Source organism: Sinohyriopsis cumingii, chromosome 12 (assembly GCF_028554795.1).
Source record: "Sinohyriopsis cumingii isolate HCF-2022 chromosome 12, ASM2855479v2, whole genome shotgun sequence".
Lineage (NCBI taxonomy): Eukaryota > Metazoa > Mollusca > Bivalvia > Unionida > Unionidae > Sinohyriopsis > Sinohyriopsis cumingii.
The window spans coordinates 50,047,934-50,072,233 of NC_142972.1; the positions used below are offsets into that span (position 1 = coordinate 50,047,934).

A 24,300-nucleotide genomic window follows, 5' to 3' on the forward strand; every position below is an offset into this window, starting at 1 on the left:
TGAATAGTGAGTCTGGTGGAAAGCCAAAGCCTCTCAGCTTTATGGCGGTCTCTTTTAGCAGTGCAAAGCTGATCCCTAATACTGCTATACCATGGAGAACACTTTTGAATTGATACTCTGCACTTGGTTGCTGGGGCATGTTTGTCGAGAAATGAACGCAGGCAGTTATCGAGTTGTTCTACTGTAGGAGGTAAGCAAGTTGTTAGGTTTGCTTGGTTCTATTTATCATATGGAGGTTTCTCTTAGTAGCAAATAAAGGAAGAGGGTTAGGGACTGATACATGAATATGGCACATAATGCAGAAGTGATCCGATGCAAGTTCGTGGGATACCAGGGAGGACCGTAGAATATTATCATCAGGTCTATGAAGAATCCAGTCCAAAATGTGACCATGTTTATGGGTGGGTTGGTTAGCTGACTGAGGTTGAAAACATTAATAGAATCTAGGAGTTTTGATGTGTTTGGGTTTCCGGGACAGTCAAAGTGAAAGCTGAAATCTCCAAGAATAATCAGGTTTGCCACCTACTGCATTTCCATACTCCAGGTGATTCAGAAACTGCTCCAAAACGAGAGATTCAGTCAGCTTGTTTTTTCTGCAAGGAGGAGGGTGATATAGGCAGAAAAAATGGACTGACCTTTGTTCCAGCGCGAGTGTGGTTTGGACTAGTTCAAACAACGTGTGGTAGAAATTGAAAGTTGTGGCGTGGTTAAGACATTTGATCATGGAGTTCTTTGTGATGACAGCAATTCCACCTCCGTGAGAGTGGCGGGGGAATGACTTGATGGAGTAACCAGTGGGTGTTAGATCTGCAAACCTGGGCTCATCACCTGATGTTTTTAGCCATGTTTCTCTCTGGAAAATGACGTTGATATTCTGATCGTTGATAAAATTAACAAATTCTGTGCGCTTTTCCAGTGGATCTACTGATTGGGCATTGAATAATGCAATATGCGGAGGTATCTCTTGGATAGTAGACACAAAGGTTGACAATTTAATAGGGATTTGAATTAGATTATCTAAATTAATGGTCAAACTTTTAAATTGTTGAGCCGGAAAGGGCATAAGGGAGATAACTGGAATTATTCTTCTTGTTCTACACCAGCCAGCTATGAAACAATGTTTCTTTTTCAACTTCTGTTTACATTTAAGTAATGACGAATGTAGTCCCAGTTCGTTTTGTCTAGAGCACAATGTAGTGTGGAGAGCCAAGGAGTGGTCATTTAAAGCAATTAATGAGGGTCCTTCATAGCATAAACGGGTTGACTGGTGAGCATCACGTGATGGCGGTTTGTTCAACAACAAAGGAAGTTGTAGCAGTGGAGCTAGACAGCTGTGAAAAAGTCTAATTGTTCTTGTTTCCAAAACAAGGAGATGAAGAAACACATACGAACTGAACAGCCAATGTATGTTGAACAAAATAACATACACACAGACAGGCAACAAGCACATATATCATGAAAAATACAGCTGCTTCAAGCTGGTTAAGCAATAGTGGCCATCTTGACATGCTTGACAAGATGACACAATTGTCCATCCAGTTCTGTTTTCTCTACTTTGCTGGAGAAAATTCTGAATGTTCTGTTTTCATTTTTAACATGAATAGAAACTGAATAATTACGAATGTGAGACACAATGATAATGGCAACTACTTTGCACAAATCCAATATCATGGTGGTTAAAGACCAATTTTGAATGAGCCAATAATATTTTAGAGCTCTCTATCCCAATATACAAGCAATACATTTACTAACAGTGGCCTAATTTGGGAATAGCAGTCTTTCCTAGAGATGTACACAAATGCCAATTTTTTATGCATGTACATGAAAAAGCATCTGTTCAGTTCAAATAAGCAAATGAACACAAAAACAAATGAACACATAAATAAACATGCAAAATGCCATATTAAATGCAAAAACTAATATGGCAAGGAGAGCAATTAACAAACAAAAGCTTCCCTTGGATTGGAGTTCATCAGATTCTCAAGCACCATGACACCATACCACAATATTTTAAATACACCTACTATGTATGTTGAAAAAGGAAAGCAACTAGGGAGTATTAATATATTCTGATGTCAAGTCACTGGTCAACTTATCCAAGATGCAGTTCAACAGTGAATAGAGGATTTATTGAAATCTCAAGTGAACATGAAGAAGCAAAGGAAATAGATTAAATATTGGATCATAAAGATGCATTTGTTGCCTGCAAACACAGGCAAACAGCACTATGCTGATTTCTGCCAAGGCTGACAAGGTATGAACTCCTAGCATATCCAAGTACATGTACAAACTTAACGTACTGTGTAATACTGTACCAAAGTTTCAGTTAAGAAGTGACTTAGAAGTATTATGACATTCACAGATTTTTAACACAGTATCTTAACATTTGCTGATTAAGCTGTTGCCGCTTGACGGGGGATACCTATATCTTGCAATGCACTAACTTAATGGGGGATACCTATATCTTGCAATGCACAAACTTGATGGGGGATATCTAAAACATGCAATGCACAAACTTAATGGGGGATACCTATTTCTTGCAATGCACAAACTTGATGGGAGATACCTACATCTTGCAATGCACAAACCTGATGGGGGATACCTATATCTTGCAATGCACAAACTTGATGGGTGTTGCCTATATCTTGCAATGCACAAACTTGATGTAGGATACCAAAATCTCACAATGCACAAACTTGATGGGGGATACCTATATCTTGCAATGCACTAACTTAATGGGGGATACCTATATCTTGCAATGCACAAACTTGATGGGGGTTATCTATAACATGCAATGCACAAACTTAATGGGGGATACCTATTTCTTGCAATGTACAAACTTGATGGGAGATACCTACATCTTGCAATGCACAAACCTGATGGGGGATACCTATATCTTGCAATGCACAAACTTGATGTAGGATACCAAAATCTCACAATGCACAAACTTGATGGGGATGATACCTATATCTTGCAATGCACAAACCTGATGGGGGATACCTATATCTTGCAATGCACAAACTTGATGGGGGATACCTATATCTTGCAATGCACAAACCTGATGGGGGATATCTATATCTTGCAATGCACAAACTTGATGGGGGATACCTATATCTTGCAATGCACAAACTTGATGGGGGATACCTATATCTTGCAATGCACAAACCTGATGGGGGATATCTATATCTTGCAATGCACAAACTTGATGTAGGATACCAAAATCTCGCAATGCACAAACTTGATGGGGGATACCTATATCTTGCAATGCACAAACCTGATGGGGGATATCTATATCTTGCAATGCACAAACTTGATGAGGGTTACCTATATCTTGCAATGCACAAACTTGATGGGGGATACCTATATCTTGCAATGCACAAACTTGATGGGGGATACCTATATCTTGCAATGCACAAACTTGATGGGGGTTACCTATATCTTGCAATGCACAAACTTGATGGGGGTTACCTATATCTTGCAATGCACAAACTTGATGGGGGATACCTATATCTCGCAATGCACAAACTTGATGGGGATGATACCTATATCTTGCAATGCACAAACTTGATGGGGGATACCTATATTTTGCAATGCACAAACTTGATGGGGGTTACCTATATCTTGCAATGCACAAACTTGATGTAGGATACCAAAATCTCGCAATGCTCAAACTTGATGGGGATGATACCTATATCTTGCAATGCACAAACTTGATGGAGGGGACACCTATGTACAAATTATAGAAGGGCATACAACTGCAGTTCTTATCTGGCTAAAACAAACATGCGTGTCCAGTTGACCAACCATCCATGTTTCCCAATGCTGACCCTTGAACTTTGTTCTCCCATGGTAAAAGAATGAATAAAAAATAACAATAAATCACAATAAACCAATGCAATGGGAAAGAACACATTTGTTTGGGGGTTTTCGGGTTTGGGCCTAATATTTTCTAAGTTATTTTATTTCAACTTAACTTCTGACTCCTTGTACCTCAATTTAACTGATTTCCACTCCAAAAAATTTTTCTTTATCAACTACTTGTTGAGAGAAAGACTAGTAGGCACTGGATACTCTAAAAAAAGCATACCTAGGCCTTTCTTGATGCTGATTGGCTCTTTCTTGCTGAAAATACCAGTTCCAGCATAACCTGCTGTTTCTGCTCCATACCAATATGTATAATATCCATCCACCTTCGCTTCTTTGGGAATCTGGTCCTCATCACACTTAATTTCCTGGACACACAATATGTCCGGCTTCTCATTCTTAAGGTATGACACGCCATCTTTCTGTTTAAAATGAAAACAAAAACAAAATCACTGTCAGATAAAAGTGAGGAACATTCATGGATCAGCTTAGTGGAGGCAGCTAATGAAATCATGGCATTTTATATCATTCCAAAGAAACATCAAATGACTTTCATGGCTCGAAAATTCCATCTATCCACTTATTTTTACAAGTGACATGAGGAAGGGAGTGTGATGCTTGCCTGACCAGACATGTACAATTTAAAGCCAATTATCAAAGTGAAAGGAGAAGTAAAAAAGTATTTTCCCTAATTAGTGGAGTCCTTTATTTATAAGTTGTCTCAGCCAGAAAAGTTTAATTTTTGGCAAAAAAGCATTTGTTACTGCTTCATGAATCTCTATGGATACTAAACCAATATTACATATTAATCATTTGATGTCATTTAACATAAACTAGATATACATAAGCATTCCACATGCCTGGAATGCTCCGTCATTTCCGATGTTTAGAACAGAATTCTTTCAAATTTAGTGGCTGATTAGCATCTCTGCACTACAGGCCTGGACTATGTAGCCAAAAGAATCAATATACTACAAAAGGTACAAGACCTTTCAAGTCCTTTTCCTCAATACAATGTCAGAAACATGTAGAAATTTACTAACAAAAAGGCTATTGGTATTATGAAACCAATTATTCAGACAGGAATTTACCAGCCTCAGGTTAGTAGACCACCATCAAATTGACATCAAACTGAAAATGATTCGTAGTTGTGGGTTTAAAGGGTGTATTATAGAAAGAATTCTGTGTCCTAATTTATTATATAACTACAATGGTCTGTTATAGAATGTACAATTGTAGGATTCATAACAATTTTTAAATAAACATGCAGAAAGATCAACCGGACGCATGAAAATCACAAATTATATTTTCAAGCCCTACCCTTATTTTTTCATTAAATCCCTCTTATATCCAGAAAATTCTCCCCTTTGTTAAACAGAGGGAGAATCATACTCACCCCAACCACCTAATACATTTTCGGTTCTTTTAATCAATCATAAACCAAATTCCTTCAAAAAGCCGAAGATTTTCTCAAGTGGTAAATCATCATCTCTGAGTGATAATATGATGTACATTTCATGAACACAAAATCTAAACAGTTACACAGGTCACACCCAGCTCTATCAAAAGTAATGAATATATCTTGTCTCTTCCTTGGATCCAATTTGATGCCATTCCACAAAACCTTGATCAATTTCAGTGGAATTACTTTAAGGGCTGTTAAAGTTTTTCAGTTTTACATGGTGTCCAATTTGATTTTTTATAACCAGGGTGCTACAAGATAATGTCTCACTTTAAAAATGGCAGGATGGTGTATTACATGTTTTTTTTAACAAAATAATAAAATCATAAGCTTTATGTCACAAAGTAATATCTAAGTCCAACAATCTGCACAAGTCACATAACACGTCACATAATAGACCTGCCAACCCTAACAAGATGTTCTCAGTGTGGCGGTCTATATTTCTGCACCAGTCAGACCAATTTTCAATAAGTTGTAAAAAAATATGAAGTGCTATATTTTCAAGTTTGAAAACATGCATTTAAGTTAAGAAATGTAACCAAAGACTGATGATGTGATAGTAAGCATTATACTCAACTAAAAAGTATGTAAAATAAACTTTAACCTCTAATACATTTTCACAAACTGCAATTCCAAACCCTACAGAGCTCAATGGCTTCTTGCTACCTCTCAACCCGACATAATCCACGGTTTTTTTCCTTCAATTTCATGTTGTGATGGCAATCAGCTCTCCATCTGTAAGACACGCTCAAATCAATGAACAATGTCCAATAAATGTAACTGTTGCCTACCCTGCTTTTCCCCACAAGAATTCTAAACATTTCATGTTATTCTTCTGTGCTATTTAAAGTTTTAAAGTCAGATCATAACGGCAGGCAGATTTGCAATAAAATACTGTGAAAATGGACTAAAATGAACAGAAACAGACCACAAATTCTGTCTCCCATGGGCAGGTCCTTTATACTGAAGTAAAAATGATGGTAAGAATTAACAAAATGTACACAGAAGCAAGGCTCTTTATGGACAGGTGTCCTTTATATTGAATTTAGTGAGCATTTATGTATCTTCTCAAGACTTACTTTAAGCCATGCCCTGATGCCATTTATATTCCATGAAGCAATTTTGATGTTAGGTGATCTTCCATCGGCAGTCGCTGTTCGCGATGTAATTTCTTCTATCTCTGAAGTAGATGGAGAAGATTCATCTTTTTTCTCTTCTGCAGCACTCTTCCCTTCACCTTTCTGTATTATATGCAACACAAAATTGAATTTATTAAGAGTAGAAAAATATTCCATATCCACACATAAACCAGTCTTTCTTCATGCAGACAGGTTTACTCTTAGTGTGAGGGTTGGATTGGGTTGGCCATGATGTCACCTGTGGAATATCTCACTGCAGACATGTAACAATTCACTGGTATTTACCAGCATCGCAATATTTCCTATGTACTGTATAGATATCTGTAATACAGCTGAAACATTCAATACACATTTCCACAGACTGACAATATATAAATGTAGCAGCACTTGAAGGTGATGAATTAAAATATACATGAATAAAAGTTGAAAAGACACGCACAAAAACTGAAAAGCTTTTGTTTCTTCAATAAAAGTATTTTGCCACAGTTTTTGTGTTTACTATTATCTATCTGCTGTACATCAGTTATCAGATTGGTTCCCATACATCAAGAGAAACTACAAACTTCAGTGATGAAATGTTAGAATTTTTTTTATCGGATATGTTTATGAAAATTGATAAATGAATTATATATTAAGTACCACTCTAATTTTTATTAAAAATTTTTAAAGAAAGAAAGTTAGTAGACTTAATGTCAAGATAAACAAAATTCCACGTACTACTTTGCTCAGATCAAAACGGTTAACAAAATCTTAATCATAAAACCCTCAGCTATATTTTAAGTTCTGTCTGAAAATATGTCAGGTCTCAGAGGTCAAACAATTATCAAGGCACTTTACAGTCAGTAATAAACCTATATATATAGAATCTGCAAGATAATGTGTTAGAAGCGAAATTAAATTTTAAAATTTGGAGGGGTGGGTGGGGATATAGATCATTTCGGTAATAGCATTAACCTTGCAACATGCTTACAATGCCAGTGACTGAACTACTAAGACAACACAGGCAAAGGTAAAGGAAAGAAAATGTATCATGATACGTACTGTATAACCCTGTACTGCAATTAATATTGCGATCTGTGATTTGGATTTTTAACACAGCTTTAAAAAATGTTTAGACATATCACTATCGTGTATGCAGTGTGGCAGTTTATGGTGATATCTAGCACTGAGGCATCATGCTGCAGAGATGTAGCATTATGTACCATGCAGTCAAATCATCCTGACACCAGGCAGACCAGTCCTATCATTAACCTCTTAATGCTGAGCAAAAGGAGAGGCAGCTGCTAGTACCATTTTTTAATGTCTTTTGTATGATTCAGCCAGGGCTCGAATCTGTGACCTCCTGCATCCAAGACAGACACTCTAACCATTTAGGCCACGGAAGCGATCTCTATTAATATTGTATCAACTAACTGTATGATATATGGTGTGGCATGTATTGAACTGTACCCATGAGAAGTGTTACGTATCATATTCTGACCATGCATATGAGGCACAGCTCTAATGGATGCACAACTTATTAAAGAACAAAGCATGTTTTCCTGAAACATAAGATTTATACTTGTATAGAACATGCTGCCAATGCAGACAGGCTTAAGTCTAAATAATTTCAAACATGTAGAAAAATTGGGACCATTACTTTAATTGCATGAAAATCTAATGAGATCATGTGCATATACAAAAATGCATACCAAGTTTCATTTGTCTACCAAAAGTCAAAATTTTTAACACATGGAAAAACTGCTGTAATGGCCTGAAAGTCTAATTATATAATTTATATGTGAAAACAAATATGTCTATAAAACTTCAGTACCGTACATAAAGTGGTCTTTAGATGTGTTCACAAGGTTTCTGAATATACAAAAAATGCTCCAACAAGTTTCACAGAGAAAAAAGATCAAACCAAAAAGAATTACGAGCAATTTCTTGATGTAAATATGCTCCTGTACTTCAACCCTGCACTGAGGATCATGATATGTATATAATTAAAAAGGTCACCACATGTCCTGAATGCAGTGAAAGTACAATGGCTGAGCAGCATTCACGTCTAATGAATACCATAAGATGTACAAAGTTTCACAACAACCCACTGAAACAAGCCAGAGTAGCTTCACTCACAAATTCTGTAATATACTGCACCAAGCTGTAAGCCATCTTGAGAAATTAAGGCCTAAAACAGCCTTCCTTGAATGCAGCAGTGGATGTATTACATATATAACTTTTAAAATCATTAGTCCAAAAATTTAAATGTTGCTGATGATGACATCACTGCCAGAAAAGTGTCTCCTATATCACACCATCCTTGCACATCTAAGACAAAATTACACCTTAACTGCACAAAAAATTAAGAATGCTTGTGCCAATTTCCCAATCAGAAACACATACCTTTTCCTCGCCCTCTTCCAAGTTCTTTCTTGCCCGCTTTTGCTTGGGTTCCTGTGAAAAAAGAAGGTACAGTGACAATGAGTCACAAAAGTACAAGAATAGCCCAATATATCCCCAACCCATATTATATAGACTTCAATTCCGGCAAGAGTAGACCACGTATTACTCAAGATTATTAATAAATGGGTCTCGATGATCTCAACATTTGGCTTAGGTACATAGTCTGGACCTAAAGTTACTATAAAAAAACATTATTTTCACATCAGGCTTACCATGACCATGACCTCTGACTTTAAGACCCTTGAATGTATAGATTTCTTTATTACAGGCATATGTGACTTATAACTCACATGCAGCATCAGCCCATGACCTGGTTTTAACCAGTTGATCTTTTACATCATACAGTATGATTTCAAAAAGAAAATTATGTCCCACAAATTATTTTCCTCATTAATGTGGAATCATCAGCTAAGAATTCTGCACTGCATCACTACTCTTGCCTGTTTTCAATCCATTATGCCATGACAAATAAAATTCTATCGAAAGGAGTTGTATTTCCATTTCATCTTGTTGCATTGTTGAAAATTATAATACCCGGTACAAAAATTGGATTAACAAGTCCATTTCAGGTTCAACATCATCTAGTAATTTGTTGCTGCTTGCATGCCCAAGATAACGATATATTCATGCCACCATACTTATCATTCTCACACTCAATCTTTAAGCTGTAATTTAAAAACAGATATCTGACAAGTGAAGTGATTTCCAATTCATTATTTTGTAGATTTTTATCAAAAGGATACCAGAAAGTATGTGTAGTGGCATTTTATGACACGTTAGCACAATAGTCACTATAGTGGCTATATGGGACCAAAGTAAGGTAAACTCTGAAAAATGAAAGAATGGTTTGCACAAAATTTAGGAATAAATAAATGTAGACATGAAGTATGGCAAAACAATAAAGAAATGTAAAGACATTTAAATTCTGTAAAATGTATACAAACTAAAAGGTAAAGACAACACATAGTATCCAAATAATCATTAAATAAACTGTATTTATTCAAAAAGACTACAATTTTATTAGGTGGTTCTTAATCATAAAGTTACTAAATGCACTGCCATGACAAAAGTATACCAGAAGCTTTTTTGTATTAGAAATGTGACAAAATCGAACATGAATATTAGATATGTCTTCCATCTCAGCTAGAGAAGGCTGAAATCATGCAGCAGAAGATCTGGTCACTAACTGACAAGTGTTCAGCAGAGTTTGTAAGCAAACTGCAATTTCCTGGTTTTTAGTCAAGCTCTTCCCTGCACAAAAGGTCAACAGCAACTTGAATCTGATTATCAACATAAGAAGGCTCAGTCAGTATATATCCCCATCAAGTTCAAGACGGAGACAGCCTGATCGATCCAACTCTCTATCATGGCTTCAATATTCATTAATTCTGCATAAATTGTGAAAAAATGACAAATTTAATTCTTCAAATATCTTTCATTATGTCAGAAATTGCTCCAAAGTTGGTTCAGAATCATGTCTGACTATACTATTTTGTATAGATAGGATGACTTACTTGTACTTGACAAATTGGATGGCTGGCACCCTCTAATCCTAGACTGGGCCCTTTCTACTGTCTAAAGAAATTGCCCATCAGACTTGTCACAAAGAACAAAAGAATCCTATGCGATCAGCCTGTTTATCCAATTTGCTTGACAAAACCTTGACATGTTTATCTTAAATTTCCAGAAAGATACTGATAACCTGAATAATAATTAAGATGCATGCTGGGGTTCCCATTCATAAGTCCATCAACCCATAAGAATATTGTCTGCATACTTGTATACAAAACTGTGACTCTTTTCAATGCACAGGACCTAGAAATCCAGAAAGCTCATACTGGGGGGGGGGGTTGTTGATGGGAGGAACAACAATAGGACAGCTTGTCAGAGGTTTGTGTTTAAGTTGTGTCCCTTGCTCCTTTTGTTGATTTCCCAAAATGATTTGGTTCCAATATTGTGGTTGTGGGGCAGGAAAATTTGTCTTCTTATTGGCTATTTTGTGTTCTTTGTCGATCCAGCTGTTAAAAAGTAGATTAGATGATAATGAGAAATGGGTGGAAGGCAATTGTATAACTACTGAAGATAACTTAATGGAAGGTGCTTTGTGAGAAAAATAGATGGGTGATGCTGGGATCTTGTAATTTATGATGCAAACAGTTCAAAATGTCTATAAATTCAGAAAGGCTGTGAAGTAATTAGAAGTTGGATTCTTCCTTTACTGTTATAAGATCAACAGATGCTGGAGCTCTGATCCAGATGGTTGATAGGGCAAGAGAAGGAGGGCAGAACTCCAGAGAAGGAGGGCAGAACTCCAGAGATAAAAGGTGAAAAACTTCTTCAATCAAAGCTCTGAAGGCTGAGTCTTCCCATGACATGGTATTGTCAAGAAGCAATGAAGGACAAACATCATTGTCTTTGCTTGCATGAGGTGAAGCGGACGTCTCTTGAAATGCCTGAGGAAGAGTGTTGAGATCTGCCACTGACAAAACTCATGAAGAACCCTAAAATAGCAACAGTGATTTCCAAATAGACACAGATTAAAGAGTCTTTAAGGCAGTATTTGGGTTAGACTAGTCTCCATAACTGCTTGTACATACCGCATTTGAGCCACTAGATGACAGATTAATTTCTGATAACTTATTCTGTATATGTTGAGGTCTTTATCCCATGTGATCCCTGATATCAGGCCTAGACCAACAAAGAGGAGTCTAGTAGTGGTGACATAGATGTGAGGGCTGTCTCTGATCACGTAGATTCCAGTATTTTATAACTGCATATGTTGAGGTCTTTATCACCTTATCTCTGATATCAGGCCTAGACCTACAAAGAGGAGTCTAGTAGTGGTGACATAGATGTGAGGGCTGTCTCTGATCATGTAGTTTCCAGTATTTTATAACTGCATATGTTGAGGTCTTTATCACCTTATGATCCCTGATATCAGGCCTAGGCCTACAAAGAGGAGTCTAGTAGTGGTGACATAGATGTGAGGGCTGTCTCTGATCACATAGATTCCAGTATTTTATAACTGCATATGTTGAGGTCTTTATCACCTTATGATCCCTGATATTAGGCCTAGACCAACAAAGAGGAGTCTAGTAGTGGTGACATAGATGTGAGGGCTGTCTCTGATCATGTAGTTTCCAGTATTTTATAACTGCATATGTTGAGGTCTTTATCACCTTATGATCCCTGATATTAGGCCTAGACCAACAAAGAGGAGTCTAGTAGTGGTGACATAGATGTGAGGGCTGTCTCTGATCATGTAGTTTCCAGTATTTTATAACTGCATATGTTGAGGTCTTTATCACCTTATGATCCCTGATATTAGGCCTAGACCAACAAAGAGGAGTTTAGTAGTGGTGACATAGATGTGAGGGCTGTCTCTGATCACGCAGATTCCAGTATTTTATAACTGGAAAGCCCTTGCTAATTTATCTCCCTTATCTGCCAGAAACTCCCACATTGAGGACATTTCAGAATGTAGGCTCATGGTGTCTTCATCCGTGTGTTTCTGCGATTTGCCCATGGTCTAATCTCTAAGATTAATAGAGCAGAACATATGTAGTGGTGACATGTCTCTTATTATTGAAGACAAAGTCTGTGCCAAACTATACCGTATAGTGTTAAGTGGAAAATAGTGATAGCAGAGAAATTAAAGCTATGAAGCATCCTGGTAAAAACAAAATTAATTCATCATACTACCTGTGAGAGATTGAAGGACAACCAGTGCAAGTAAATGCAATGAAGCTTGGCATCCAGACGCTAAATGCATTACAGTAAAGCCTGTCTTGAAGGACCGCTGCTATGAAAAACCACATGTTTTGAAAGACTATGTCCTCAAAGTGCAGACTGACTGTAATGAGAGATCACCTGTCTTGAGAGACAATAATTTTTGGTCAGAATGGGTGGTCTTTCAAGATTGGTTCTACTGTAGTAGAGAAAACTAGTTATATATTAAGAGTTTTCTAAAGGTCACAGGAAATTGCACAAACATATGAAAAAATTACAGACTGAACTTAAGTTGATGTTAAGGCACACAGGCATCCTGTGAAAGTACCTAACTATAATTAAATGTGTAAAGACAACAAAGTGTGGTAAAACTGTAAAGGCAGAACACTGTCAACATAGGAAAAAAGACAGGATGGAAATATTGATGGAGTTTACTTTCCTTAGATGTGAGAACTTGTATCAAAGTTGTTCCTGGCTTTTGCGAGGTCTCATGGTGAGAGCATGCTTCTTGTCAAGAGCAAAAGTAGTAACTGGGATATTCACAGGTTTTTTTGCCACCAATCCCTATATTAAAGGGAGATCATTCTGCCCAACTGCAACCTAGGTGGGCAGATAACTTTTAATAGCTCCTTTTATATTCTAATAGTGCCCAAGGTATTGACTCCCCTCTCTCCAGTTCATCCTTAAGATCTGAACCAAAATTTAGCAACATGGTAAACTTAACATACGATCCAAAAACATGAAGCCTTCCATTCAGAGTTGAACTCCTTCCTTCATTTCCTAAGCTCTTTCTTTGCGTGAAAATCCCATTATCTGAATCAGAATCACCACTGGTGACACCAATCTCCAATCTCAGTAACCACGCCAACATGGGGATGGGTAATTTTACACAATTTTGAAGATGAGGCATCCATTTTTCACAAGAATTTTCATAACTTGAAGCATAATGTAACGTATTTAGCTGGAAATGACAGAAATATATCAAGAACACACTATCAGCAGACTCCATCATTCCTAATTGATCACATGACAATTTCAGTATAAAGACAAACCCCTGTACCAAAGGTCATGCACTGGCAGTAAAGCCAGCAAGGAAAGAAAAAAAAGCGGTTAAAAAATAAGTAACAAAACTATATTATCAGAACTAAATACTCAAGACAAGGAAAGAACAGGTGTCAGCTGTGCTTGAATTGGGTGACAGGATGTATATTTAAAAGTTAAACTGTATAAGGATATCAGGAAACAAAATCGTAGTGGCACAAGTGAATAGCATCCCAGGAAGAAATGATAGTGTAGCGGGACTGCTGAAGTAAAAGGTCCTGGGGAGTACACTGCCTGGGTGCTGTATATCTTGCTCGAACTACCTGACTGTAATACATCACCGATTCAATTGATCAGTATTATTTCCTGTGTGATAATTAAGTTAATCATGAAGATTAGTGACTTATATGCACCTATAACAATGTTCACATATCAATGTACCCATAACAATATTCACTGATCAATGCACCCATAACAATATTCACTGATCACAATACACACAAATTATTGTTTTACAATCAAAACAACAATGATCATTATTTTAATCCATTTGGTTTACATAATGCATGCCACAGATTTAATTGAAATATAGCAAGGGTAGGCCCCAATCTTCTATAATTCCTACAGGTCCACTGCACTGTGGCATTGGCAAAAAAAGCTACTGCTTTCAAATGATCAAATTAGACCTGATGGAAATATAAAAATAAAATGTAACATATGAACCATAGTCCTTAGACTTCCTTCCCTTTTTACACATTTCAATTGGACATCCCGTGAAGATTTTTTTTTGCTGACTTATTCATATAGATGGTCAGATATGAACACTAAAAGTATTCTAGTCTCCAAACACTGGGTACAAAAACAGAAAAAGACACTCTTGGCTCTAGTGGACTTGGGTGTCTAAGAAAGTAATTCTTTTTAAGTTGATTTCCCTTGGCCCGCTTCTCAACAAAATTTTCTTTAAGCACTGCTTACCCCAGCTTCTTTCTCTGCAGGTTTCTGAAACAAGAGAAAAAAGGAATCAACTGATAAAAAGAATCTGATTATTCATTATATATTTTAAGCTTAAATTTCTGTTCTGCATGTGACCCAAGGAACTGTTCCTGCTGATGTGGTTTCTTTCATCCATTTACTTTTTTTCAGTGTTGATCTCATTTAAATACAACCTATAAGTAAACTCCCATTTATAAAATTGTTTATCAGCAGGGGAATTTTTTAAAATTTCATAAATATATTTTTATTTTACCAATCATCTGACATGTTTCTAAACAAAAATTAAAATAGCTGATGTTCATATAGCAGCCATATACCAACTTCTATAAAAACTATTCACAAAGCAGCCGTGTAGCTGCATAAAGGAGCAGCTTTACAATCCCAATCAATGCATTAAGAGCATGAAATATTAAAACGATTTTGTACCATGAAGAGTCTGCATGCAGTTTGTCGATTTGGCCGACTTTGCTGAGAGAGAGACATCTCTAGATTCTTCGTATTTACTCGAAGTTATTATTATACATACTGAATAAAAACTCATTACTGACTTAAATGTCCCCACTCTACTGTACCGGTTGCAAATGATGTGTGACCCGTTATAAAATGGGGATGAAATTTCAGACATCTTTCAAACTGTCAAATATGGATGTTTAGGTATTATTTTAACTCATCAGAGAATTGAATAATTTTACTAGTTTTCCTAAATTTGAATAAATATCTCCTTTGCCACTAAAGGTGCCGGTATCTGCCCATTGACAAAAACCCATTTAATAATGTGCCATAGGGTACCTGTTACTATATACATGTTTTCTGCCAGTGCTTAGCACTCACTTTGTTTTCAAGTTGACAATCCATTTTGTTGCGCCACAAATACATTTACATTTACAGTGACAAGTACAGGTCTGCCTCTTCCAGTCAATAATTGACCGTAATCCCATAGGTTGCTATCCTATGTGACAACTCTTTGATTGAGCCACAAGTTTGTACAGTGGCAACAGAGGGTGATTATTTGATCTTGCCTCACAATCAACATGTATTCATTTGCAACCTTGAATAGCTTTCACAAATTGTGTGATCAAAGTGTTACTTACAAAGCTCAAGCTCAGTCTCCAAATAGGCATATGCATATGACAGTAAGGCCAAGTATTGGGAAACATTTATAATGACAAGACCATGATATATACCAGATGAAAACAGACGATTTCAGAACTTTATCATTCAGGATGAATCCTTTAACTTTGTACCAGATGAAATTTGATAGTCATATTTAAAGGATATTGTGAATGACAAAAAAAGTGGGCTTAACTTCAGGTCTGTTCACAACTAAATCTATTTCCCTTTGATCGGGTACCCAATCATTAGAACTGGCAGGTACCCAATAAAAGTTTTCTAAAATTCTGACAGCTTTACTTTCCTTACTGTCTCTGTAATTCTAATATTGATACTTTCTGTTTTACAGCTGCATGAAAGACAAAGTTCATTTATGATTATGTCAATCAGATGTGTGTGTTGCTACATGAAAGTTAGGTACTGTACAGTCATGCAAAGTCTTTCCCAACTGAGGTACACAGCAGAATCTTTACTGATGCTATACAAGCAATTGTGCAAAGTCCTTCCCAGCTGAGGCACAAAACAGCAGTGCCAACAGTCTATTGTTAATATATCTGCCAAATATTAGAATCAGAAAATCTAAGGCGTTTTCAGCTAATATAAAATAAAAATACGTTACACACAGATTAGAAAATTTGCGTTGCAGTGGGTTGGGGTAGTCCTATAATGTAAGACCTTGGCCTTGATATTTGTTTTGGGCGTCTAAAATATAGCACTAGGCCTATAATATAAAAACGTGATACGTCTTGCAGTGTAGGAATAATAAATTACCCAAGATTGGGTTGGTGACAGGAAATAGGCTTTTGCAGTCCCACAATGTAAGACGTCATAAATATCATGGTCGACGAATTACACTGTAGGACTCGCTCACATTGGAACTAAGGTCAGTACAATATGTGACTTCAAACGTCTTGATTGACGTACAGTTCGTTTTGGCGGCATTGTTTTGTAAACCTGCTTGAGTAAATGTCTGTTCAGGTTGGTGTCTATCAGAGATCTGGAGAAAAGAACGACTGCACGAAATAAAAGGCCCAGTGCTGCAACCACGAGCTTCAAACAACAATGCTACTTGAAAAATGGCGGCAAAACATGGTACTGTATTCATGAAAAAAATTACAGAAACGGTCGTCTTAACGAATAAATGATAACAACACCAACAGGTCTGTGTCAAAATTACATGACAATATAAATAACTTTAATTTATATTAGCATCATATTTTCGAAAATATTCAGTCCCAATAGGTCTAAATGATACAGAAGACGAAAGTTGAAACACGTTGATGAAAATAATAATAGCCTACCTAGATTGACAATAAATCTGCCATTCTATATCATTAGAACGCTTTGATTCTCAGCATGGTTAAAACAAAATCGTCTATATGATTATGAAAGAAACTGGTCTCTTTCAGTAACCAATGACGCTTTTTGCATCTGATGATCTGTAGCTTGAATATGGGATTAATACAGGTAACAGCAACCTATTTAACTGTTTTAAACCCATCATAACCTAAAATCACAATAGTTTCACTATCTACTATCTTTAAGGGTGATTTTGGTTCATTTTGCTTTTATCTAGACTGATCTATATTTACACAGCCCCTAAAGTGCAAGTATACCAGCCAGCTGCCGGTTTAGTTTACAGTACATTAAGAAGAAAATTGTGACTTCATTTCTTTTTCAAACGCAAAATTCATCATCGGTAAGAACACATTTTAAGAAAAAAAAATCTTCATTTTAACACTAACATGGAAACTAAATGTACACAAGCATTTTAACAGCATGTTCCCATTTCTGACCCTTAGAGTTGTATGGTATTGTTTTGTGTTTTACGTCATGTTCAGCACATGATAGGGTATACACGGAGGCCAGTGAACTTGGTGGAGATAGAACAAGAGAAGTTCCCTGGAAGAACCACAGAAAAACAGGAAGTTGTTAATGGCAAAGTTTATGTTATATACCAATGTTGGTCGAGCTGATATTCAAATTCAAGTGGACTGAGCTGAGATCTGTGAGTGATCTATAAATGGCGAGCGCATTAGATCACCAGGCTACCTGGGGACCCTGGCTCGCGATGCAGTGTAATACATTTTTAATTGATTTGGAATACATGACCAGTACAAGATCAAGGGGTTAATTGATTTGGAAGATATAACCAGTACAAGATCGACGGGGGACGCACATATACACTTGTTTTGGCCTACATCCGCAAAACTTAATAGCTGACCACTATATGTTTGCCCTCCCCCCCCCCCAAGCAATTCTACGGGCGCCTCTGGGTAGGGGAGTAGACTCCCCCCCCCCCCCGAGCCATATCAGCGCGAAGCAGTCAGAATGTTTAATTGCTTAAAATATTCCTTACAGTTATATGGCTATCAGTATGCCCTGGAAATGCTTACAATACAGGAGCTTTCGGAGGCTTAACCATATGAGCCCCCCTCCCCCTCCCCGAGGGAATCCATACCACAGATCCCTTGCTTATTTGTATGGTCCCCACCATCCCAGTCCACAAACCTATCCATCAACTCACACCGGTCGATAGTTTTGGAACCGCCTATAATACCGAGTGAAAAACGTTCAAGTTATAGATATAAGGGCACCCCATGTCAGACTATGTTCCGCAACATAAATAAATAACTAAATAAATTACAGCTTCGTCTCGTGCAAATTACTTTTTTCAGGAAAGGGGAGTTAAAAGATCAAGCGATATTTTCTTCGGTTGGTTGTAGATTATGATAGATATGGTGTAATTTCAAAAATTATATGGGGTTTTCATTTATTATTGACAAACATTTCCTAAGGTATTTGTTGTAGATTTAAACTTAAGTCACACACAGGAACACACGTGTGGGGCCCCGAGTGGCCGAGTGGTCTAAAGCGCTCTCCGTTACGGATCACTGCCATCACACCGCTGCCTGCGGTGGTTCGAGTCTCGGATTCAGCCAATGTGGGTATGTGAGTAAGCTTGCCAGTAGCTTCTCGTGGGTCGGTGGTTCTTTCTAGGGTTTTCCCGGGTTCTTCCTCCACCATTAATACTGGCCGCCATGTATAGCCTATCGTGTGCTGAAATATGGCGTTAAACCCCACAACAACAACAACAACAACGTGTTCTACACACACAGAGACATGATACGATCTGATATATTACTGGAAAACCAATATTAAGCATTTCATGGGTCGTATTTCTTCATATTTATCTTTTTTTTTACTCAGTTACATTTCTCGAAGAAAAACATGGGTTAATATTAATTACCTTACTGAGCAGAAGTTTCAACCTATCTTGAGCAAGATTCTCGAGAATTTCGTCGGGGTTATGAATGGGCAACTTGGATTGTCAAAATTTTGTTTTATATCCAGATTGCTTTATCAATAAAACACGACCACTACAAGTTATATGGAAAGATTTGGGACACTATGGAATATGCTATAAAATGTGGATCGTGGTATTGCGAAGCTCTATGGAATTGTAACAATACAGATGTAACTATAGCAGGGAAAGGCTGAATGGAAATGTAATATTACTAATGGTAACATCGGGTCAATGTAAATTAAACAGCACGGTGTAACTATGAGGGTCTCTGGGAATTAAATAATACTGATATCACTAAGACGGATATTGAAATTTAACTTTACTTCTGAGACAATATGGGTCTCAATTAAAATTTAACATTATGACCTGCTTACAGACGAGAACCTGAAAACAGTTGAAATTCTTAGGTATTTTTCTGTGCTTAGTGTGCATTTTAGAACGTGGACAGTGCTGATTTTATTTTATTGGATCGATACGAAAATTGACCTTATTTAGTAACTCATATGCAAAATTGTATCAACTTCGCGAAACAATAAGGCGCTTAGTAAATATAATGCTTAGGTGTGGGATCTTTTAGCTTTAATGGTACCAAAGGTGAGGACATTTACATAAAAAAGTACTCCCAAAAGCACATTGTTTATACTTGCAAGATTTAGATAGCATATATAAAGCGTGTAAGTTTAAGAAAAATAATATTATTATTAGGAACTGGATAAAAAAAATATAAAGGAACGGTATTGCCTCGACATTATCGTTTTAACACTTTTAGAGGAAAAATGTTTTTTCATGTATACACGCAAACACACTATCACACACGTGCAAAGAGAAGTGATTAGATCTATATATTGTGTTTTCATACAAACCCACAAAAACACATACAATGTAACAAGGGTGTGGTCTATTCATTTGTTTGTATGCAAACTCACCTACAAATTGAAAGGGTGTGTGGCCTTTCACATTTGCATGTACACTTGCACTTGCAAACAACACTAATTTTTTTCCAACCAACATCCACATTTATATCCAATGTCTACACAGAGAGGGCATCAGATATTGTAACGTGCTCACTCAGGTTTCATTTCCAACGCACGGCAGCTCACTTAGATTTAGAAAGTTCCTTCCTGTTTAGGACTTCAGCAACTCTTAAATTGAAATATTGATCTGGTTCCGATATAAAGATGTGATATGTAGAAATGTCGACTGATAACAAACGATGTCCTGGTAGAAATTGTGGCTGTTACATTAACTGATTTTATATTTGAAGAAAATACACGTCTATCCAAGGATATAAACATAAACTCGGACTGAGAAAAATACAGGATCTGTATAAAACTTAACATGTTATATATGTAAATAGATGAATTAATTAATGTAATAGAATTTATATAACCTCTTAGTATGATCCTTCTGTTTCATATGTCATAATAACCAACAGTCTCGACCATTAAATAACAACAATGATCAGAAACAATTCGCCAGTAAAATACAAAACAAACATATTCATCGCAGTAACAGTCCGGTCCCCACAACAAACTAATCCAAATAAACATAAATATAGAGTGAAATGGACGGCCATTTGTAATAATAAAATTGCAATCATGCAAATGTTCTTAAGTAGCGTTACGTTTTATGAAGGCCCAATACCCATATGTATAAATAAGTACCCTAATATGTGGTATATTTGGCTTTGATTTTATTTAGTACAGAAATTTACTAAATATTTATATTGCAAAAATGAGCGTATACTTAAAACAATGATTGCTTTAAACTAATTTCTGCTTAGAGAATGATAGCAATTCTTGTCACTTTTAGAATCTGATTTGCAAAATGCGAACACGATATATAGTGTAATTTCACAACATCCTGATGCCGGTCGAAGAACAACTGGTGTGCGCGACACCGCTATTTATAACTGTCGGTTGCACTGTCGCTATGTCATGTTACACTCCTCCAAAATAGTGCATATTACTAAACAAGGATTGAAAAGACACAAAAATATAAAATATTGTGATTCAGAACAAGTACTGAATGTTTAGTATATTTATTATTCAACTATTAATAGTAAATATATGACCTAACATTAAATATTCGTGTAGGACGAGTAATAGTAAACACTGGCGCCCAAATGAGGTTGTTGGTGCGGAAAAATTAGAACATGCATAATAAGGCTGTATAATATCTACAAGAGATGGTTAACTGGATTATTGTATTGTTAAGCAGAACAAAATCCCTCAAAAAGAAAGATTGCGGGTATAGTAAAATACCCGTATGACATCAAACATAGCACTGGATAAAGATCATTTGTAAATTGTACTGAATATTGTTTGGCAAAACATCGCACTGAACATGGTCTCTAAATACCATCTGTACCTGAATGTTTTAGAAAAAGAAAACCATTTAATATGTAATTTACAGCATTCAAACAATGTAAACGAACAATGTGACACCACATGTTTATCGTGACTGACAGGTACACATGCATACACATGCGACAATGCAATGGTACGGTAGTAGTAAGGTGGGCCACCCTAGCGTCAATGGAAATTAGCATTACAGAGACCCCTGGGCCACTCTAGCGTCAATGGAAAATTAACATGGAGAAAAATCGTGGGCCACTCTAGCGTCAAGGGGAATTTAACATGGGAAAAGTCTTGGGCCACTCTAACGTCAAGGGGAATTTAACATAGAGTTTGGGCTTGTCTAGGGACAAGGGAAATTGAACATGGGATTTTTTGTTTTTTTTTTTAAAAAAAATTAAATAAAAAAAGGGGTAGGCAATGGAAAGGCTATCTCTTTTCGAGAAATATGGGGGCCCTGAAAAGGGCCTTTGGGTTTATGTTAATGTATTCATTAACATAAAGGACACCGCATTGGTCTTCTTCTTGTCCTTAGGCTGCGTCTCACTGTTGGCCCGTAAATCAGCACTCTTTTGAGGCATCCTTGTCTTTCTACGTAGATCCTACGTATCCACAGACTGGTGTTTGTCCTGTGGACAACGGTCCACTTGGATCGGACATACATGGGTATGTCCGTCCTGAACATCATGGAAGACACAAGCGTAGAAGATTGCACATCGGTCCACATCTTGAAGCGACGAGAACAGGTGAATCAATGCACTGAACTGCGCTTATTTATAGGCAGAGGTAGGATTGAAACGGATTGAGTTCATTCACCAATCCAAACACGCGTTACAAAATTCAGTTACCCCGCATCCAATCCGAAGAGAGCAGTCTGTGACGTCAGTTGGTCTATATAGATTCGTTAGCGCTTGTGTGCAGTCAATCTATGCGACAGTGATTCAACATGACGGAAACTCAGAAAACGATCCATTGGGGTGCACCAACAGGGGAGACTGCCCAAGGGAACTCGGACTTACTTTCAGAAGAGGTGAATTGGGATTTTGTGGATTTTCTCTCCTCGCAAGAATTTGTTCCGGAACCTTCGTTACCTTCTTCATTACCGCAAGTGGAGAATTTTAGACAGAGACAGAAAGAAGAATTGGAGAAATTTATACAACGACAAAAGGAAGCGGAACAGGCTTTTCTCCTACAGCAACAGCAGCAAGAAGAAGAGGTAAGAAAGAAACAACAGCAACAACAGCAAGAAGAAGTAGCAGCAAAGAAACAAGAGGGTGAAAATGAAACGGTCACGGTGCTGTTGGACATTTTAGCGGAGTTAAGAAGTCTTAAACAAATGTATCAAACTTCTTTATTACGACCGAAGAGAATACGACCTTCCCGAGCCAAACATGTCAACCCTGTGACTAAGCCTACCGTACCACCCTTAGTGATTTCAACCCAATCATTATCATCATCAACATTACGCAGTCCAGAAGTAGGCCTTGGCCGTGGCAAAGGCTTAAGGCAGTTAAAATTGATTGCTTAAACTCACCCCTGCTCCATAAAGAAAAAAAGGCCCTTTTCAGGGCCACTCACATTTCTCGAAAAGAAATACAATTTCAATTTGCCAATAACTCAAAAAAAACCCACCCATTTTTACCCCTATAGTACGTGTCTTTGTATGAGTGCGTGAGTGTAGCTTCTTTTTTTAAAATCAAAACTCAAAGACTCTTACCTTATATCATTAATTTATTCTTTTATCCATTTTTTTACAATCCAATTCACAATTCACAACACAACACTTTAATGAAAAGTTCATTGACTTCTTGTTTCTCCTTGTTTAGTCTCTCTGTTTTTTGAATTTCTTCACTGTCTTTTCCTCATTATCTTCCCTTCTTCTTTTTTTCTTCTCCTGTTTCTTTGCCTCTTGTAAATAGAATTGTCTTTTTTCTTCCTCTTCTTCCTCTGAAGAATCCCTCTCTTCTTCTGAAGAATCCCTCTTTTCTTCTGACTCCTCTTGTTTCTTTTTTGGGCAATCTGGAGACCAATGTCCTTTTTCTTTACAATAATAACAGGTATCTTGACTTTTGTCTTTTTTAGTCCCTGTTTTTGTTCTTTTTTGACGGTCTGGACACTCTGAAGACCAATGCCCTTTCTTCTGACAGATATAGCAAGTATCTTGACTTTTATCTCGAAAGGAAGGAGAGTAGTCCGTAGGCTGGTCTGAAGAGAATTTTCTAATGACCCCTCGCAAAGCTCTGACGAAACGTTCCATCTGGTTAGTCTCTTCCATCGTTGTGCTCGGCTTGAGAGTGAAATGAATAGTGAAAGGACAAGACACACACCCTTTTATATACGCTGGTCTGCTATGACTATAAAGTAGCTCATGGTGTTTACACTTGAGTCATTTGACGTTTTACACTCAAGATGAAACGATCCCATTCATTCGAGAAGAAAGAAGAAGAAGAAAGTAAGAGGCAGAAACGTGATCTATCGCCTCGTACCAGAGCTGAAATCTTGGCACAAATTCATGCCAGTGATTTTGAAGAGGACATGAGTGAACCAGAATTAGAACCCTCTAAACCAAGTTCACCACCCTTAGTCAACCCTGAAAAATACTATTCCATTCGAGAGACGGAAAAGCGCTCCTCTAGAAAATTTAGAACCACGGCTTACACCTACACGGTGAAGTTTAAAGATTTCAAGGCCGACGTACCCTTGGATAAAGCAGAAGGGTTTATCACCGAGATGTGGGATTCTTTGCTCACCTCACTCAAGCGACAATGTCAACCCAAAGAAGACGATCGCTTGACACTATCCATAGATCACGACGGTTTGAAATCCCCTGTTTGGATCGAGTTTAGCAGACCC

General features: G+C 37.1%; 2 protein-coding genes across 2 annotated transcripts in view; one reads left to right on the forward strand and one right to left on the reverse strand.

Annotated features, from left to right (window-relative positions):
- LOC149786421 (uncharacterized) overlaps window positions 1-16,869 on the reverse strand; it is a 45,395-nt gene extending 28,526 nt beyond the window's left edge. Inside the window, exons 1-5 of the mRNA XM_089976858.1 lie at window positions 16,708-16,869; window positions 14,656-14,679; window positions 8,851-8,901; window positions 6,406-6,567; window positions 4,088-4,286 (exon numbers count right to left, since the gene is read on the reverse strand). Of these exons, the coding sequence (XP_089832984.1) occupies window positions 4,088-4,286; window positions 6,406-6,567; window positions 8,851-8,901; window positions 14,656-14,679; window positions 16,708-16,725 (454 nt within the window). The 5' untranslated portion in view covers window positions 16,726-16,869. The remainder of the gene's footprint in view (window positions 1-4,087; window positions 4,287-6,405; window positions 6,568-8,850; window positions 8,902-14,655; window positions 14,680-16,707) is intronic.
- Window positions 16,870-17,185: 316 nt separating this feature from the next.
- LOC149786422 (ankyrin repeat and SOCS box protein 16-like) overlaps window positions 17,186-24,300 on the forward strand; it is a 43,028-nt gene continuing 35,913 nt past the window's right edge. Inside the window, exon 1 of the mRNA XM_089976859.1 lies at window positions 17,186-17,250. The gene's annotated coding sequence lies outside the window, so the exon portion shown is untranslated. The remainder of the gene's footprint in view (window positions 17,251-24,300) is intronic.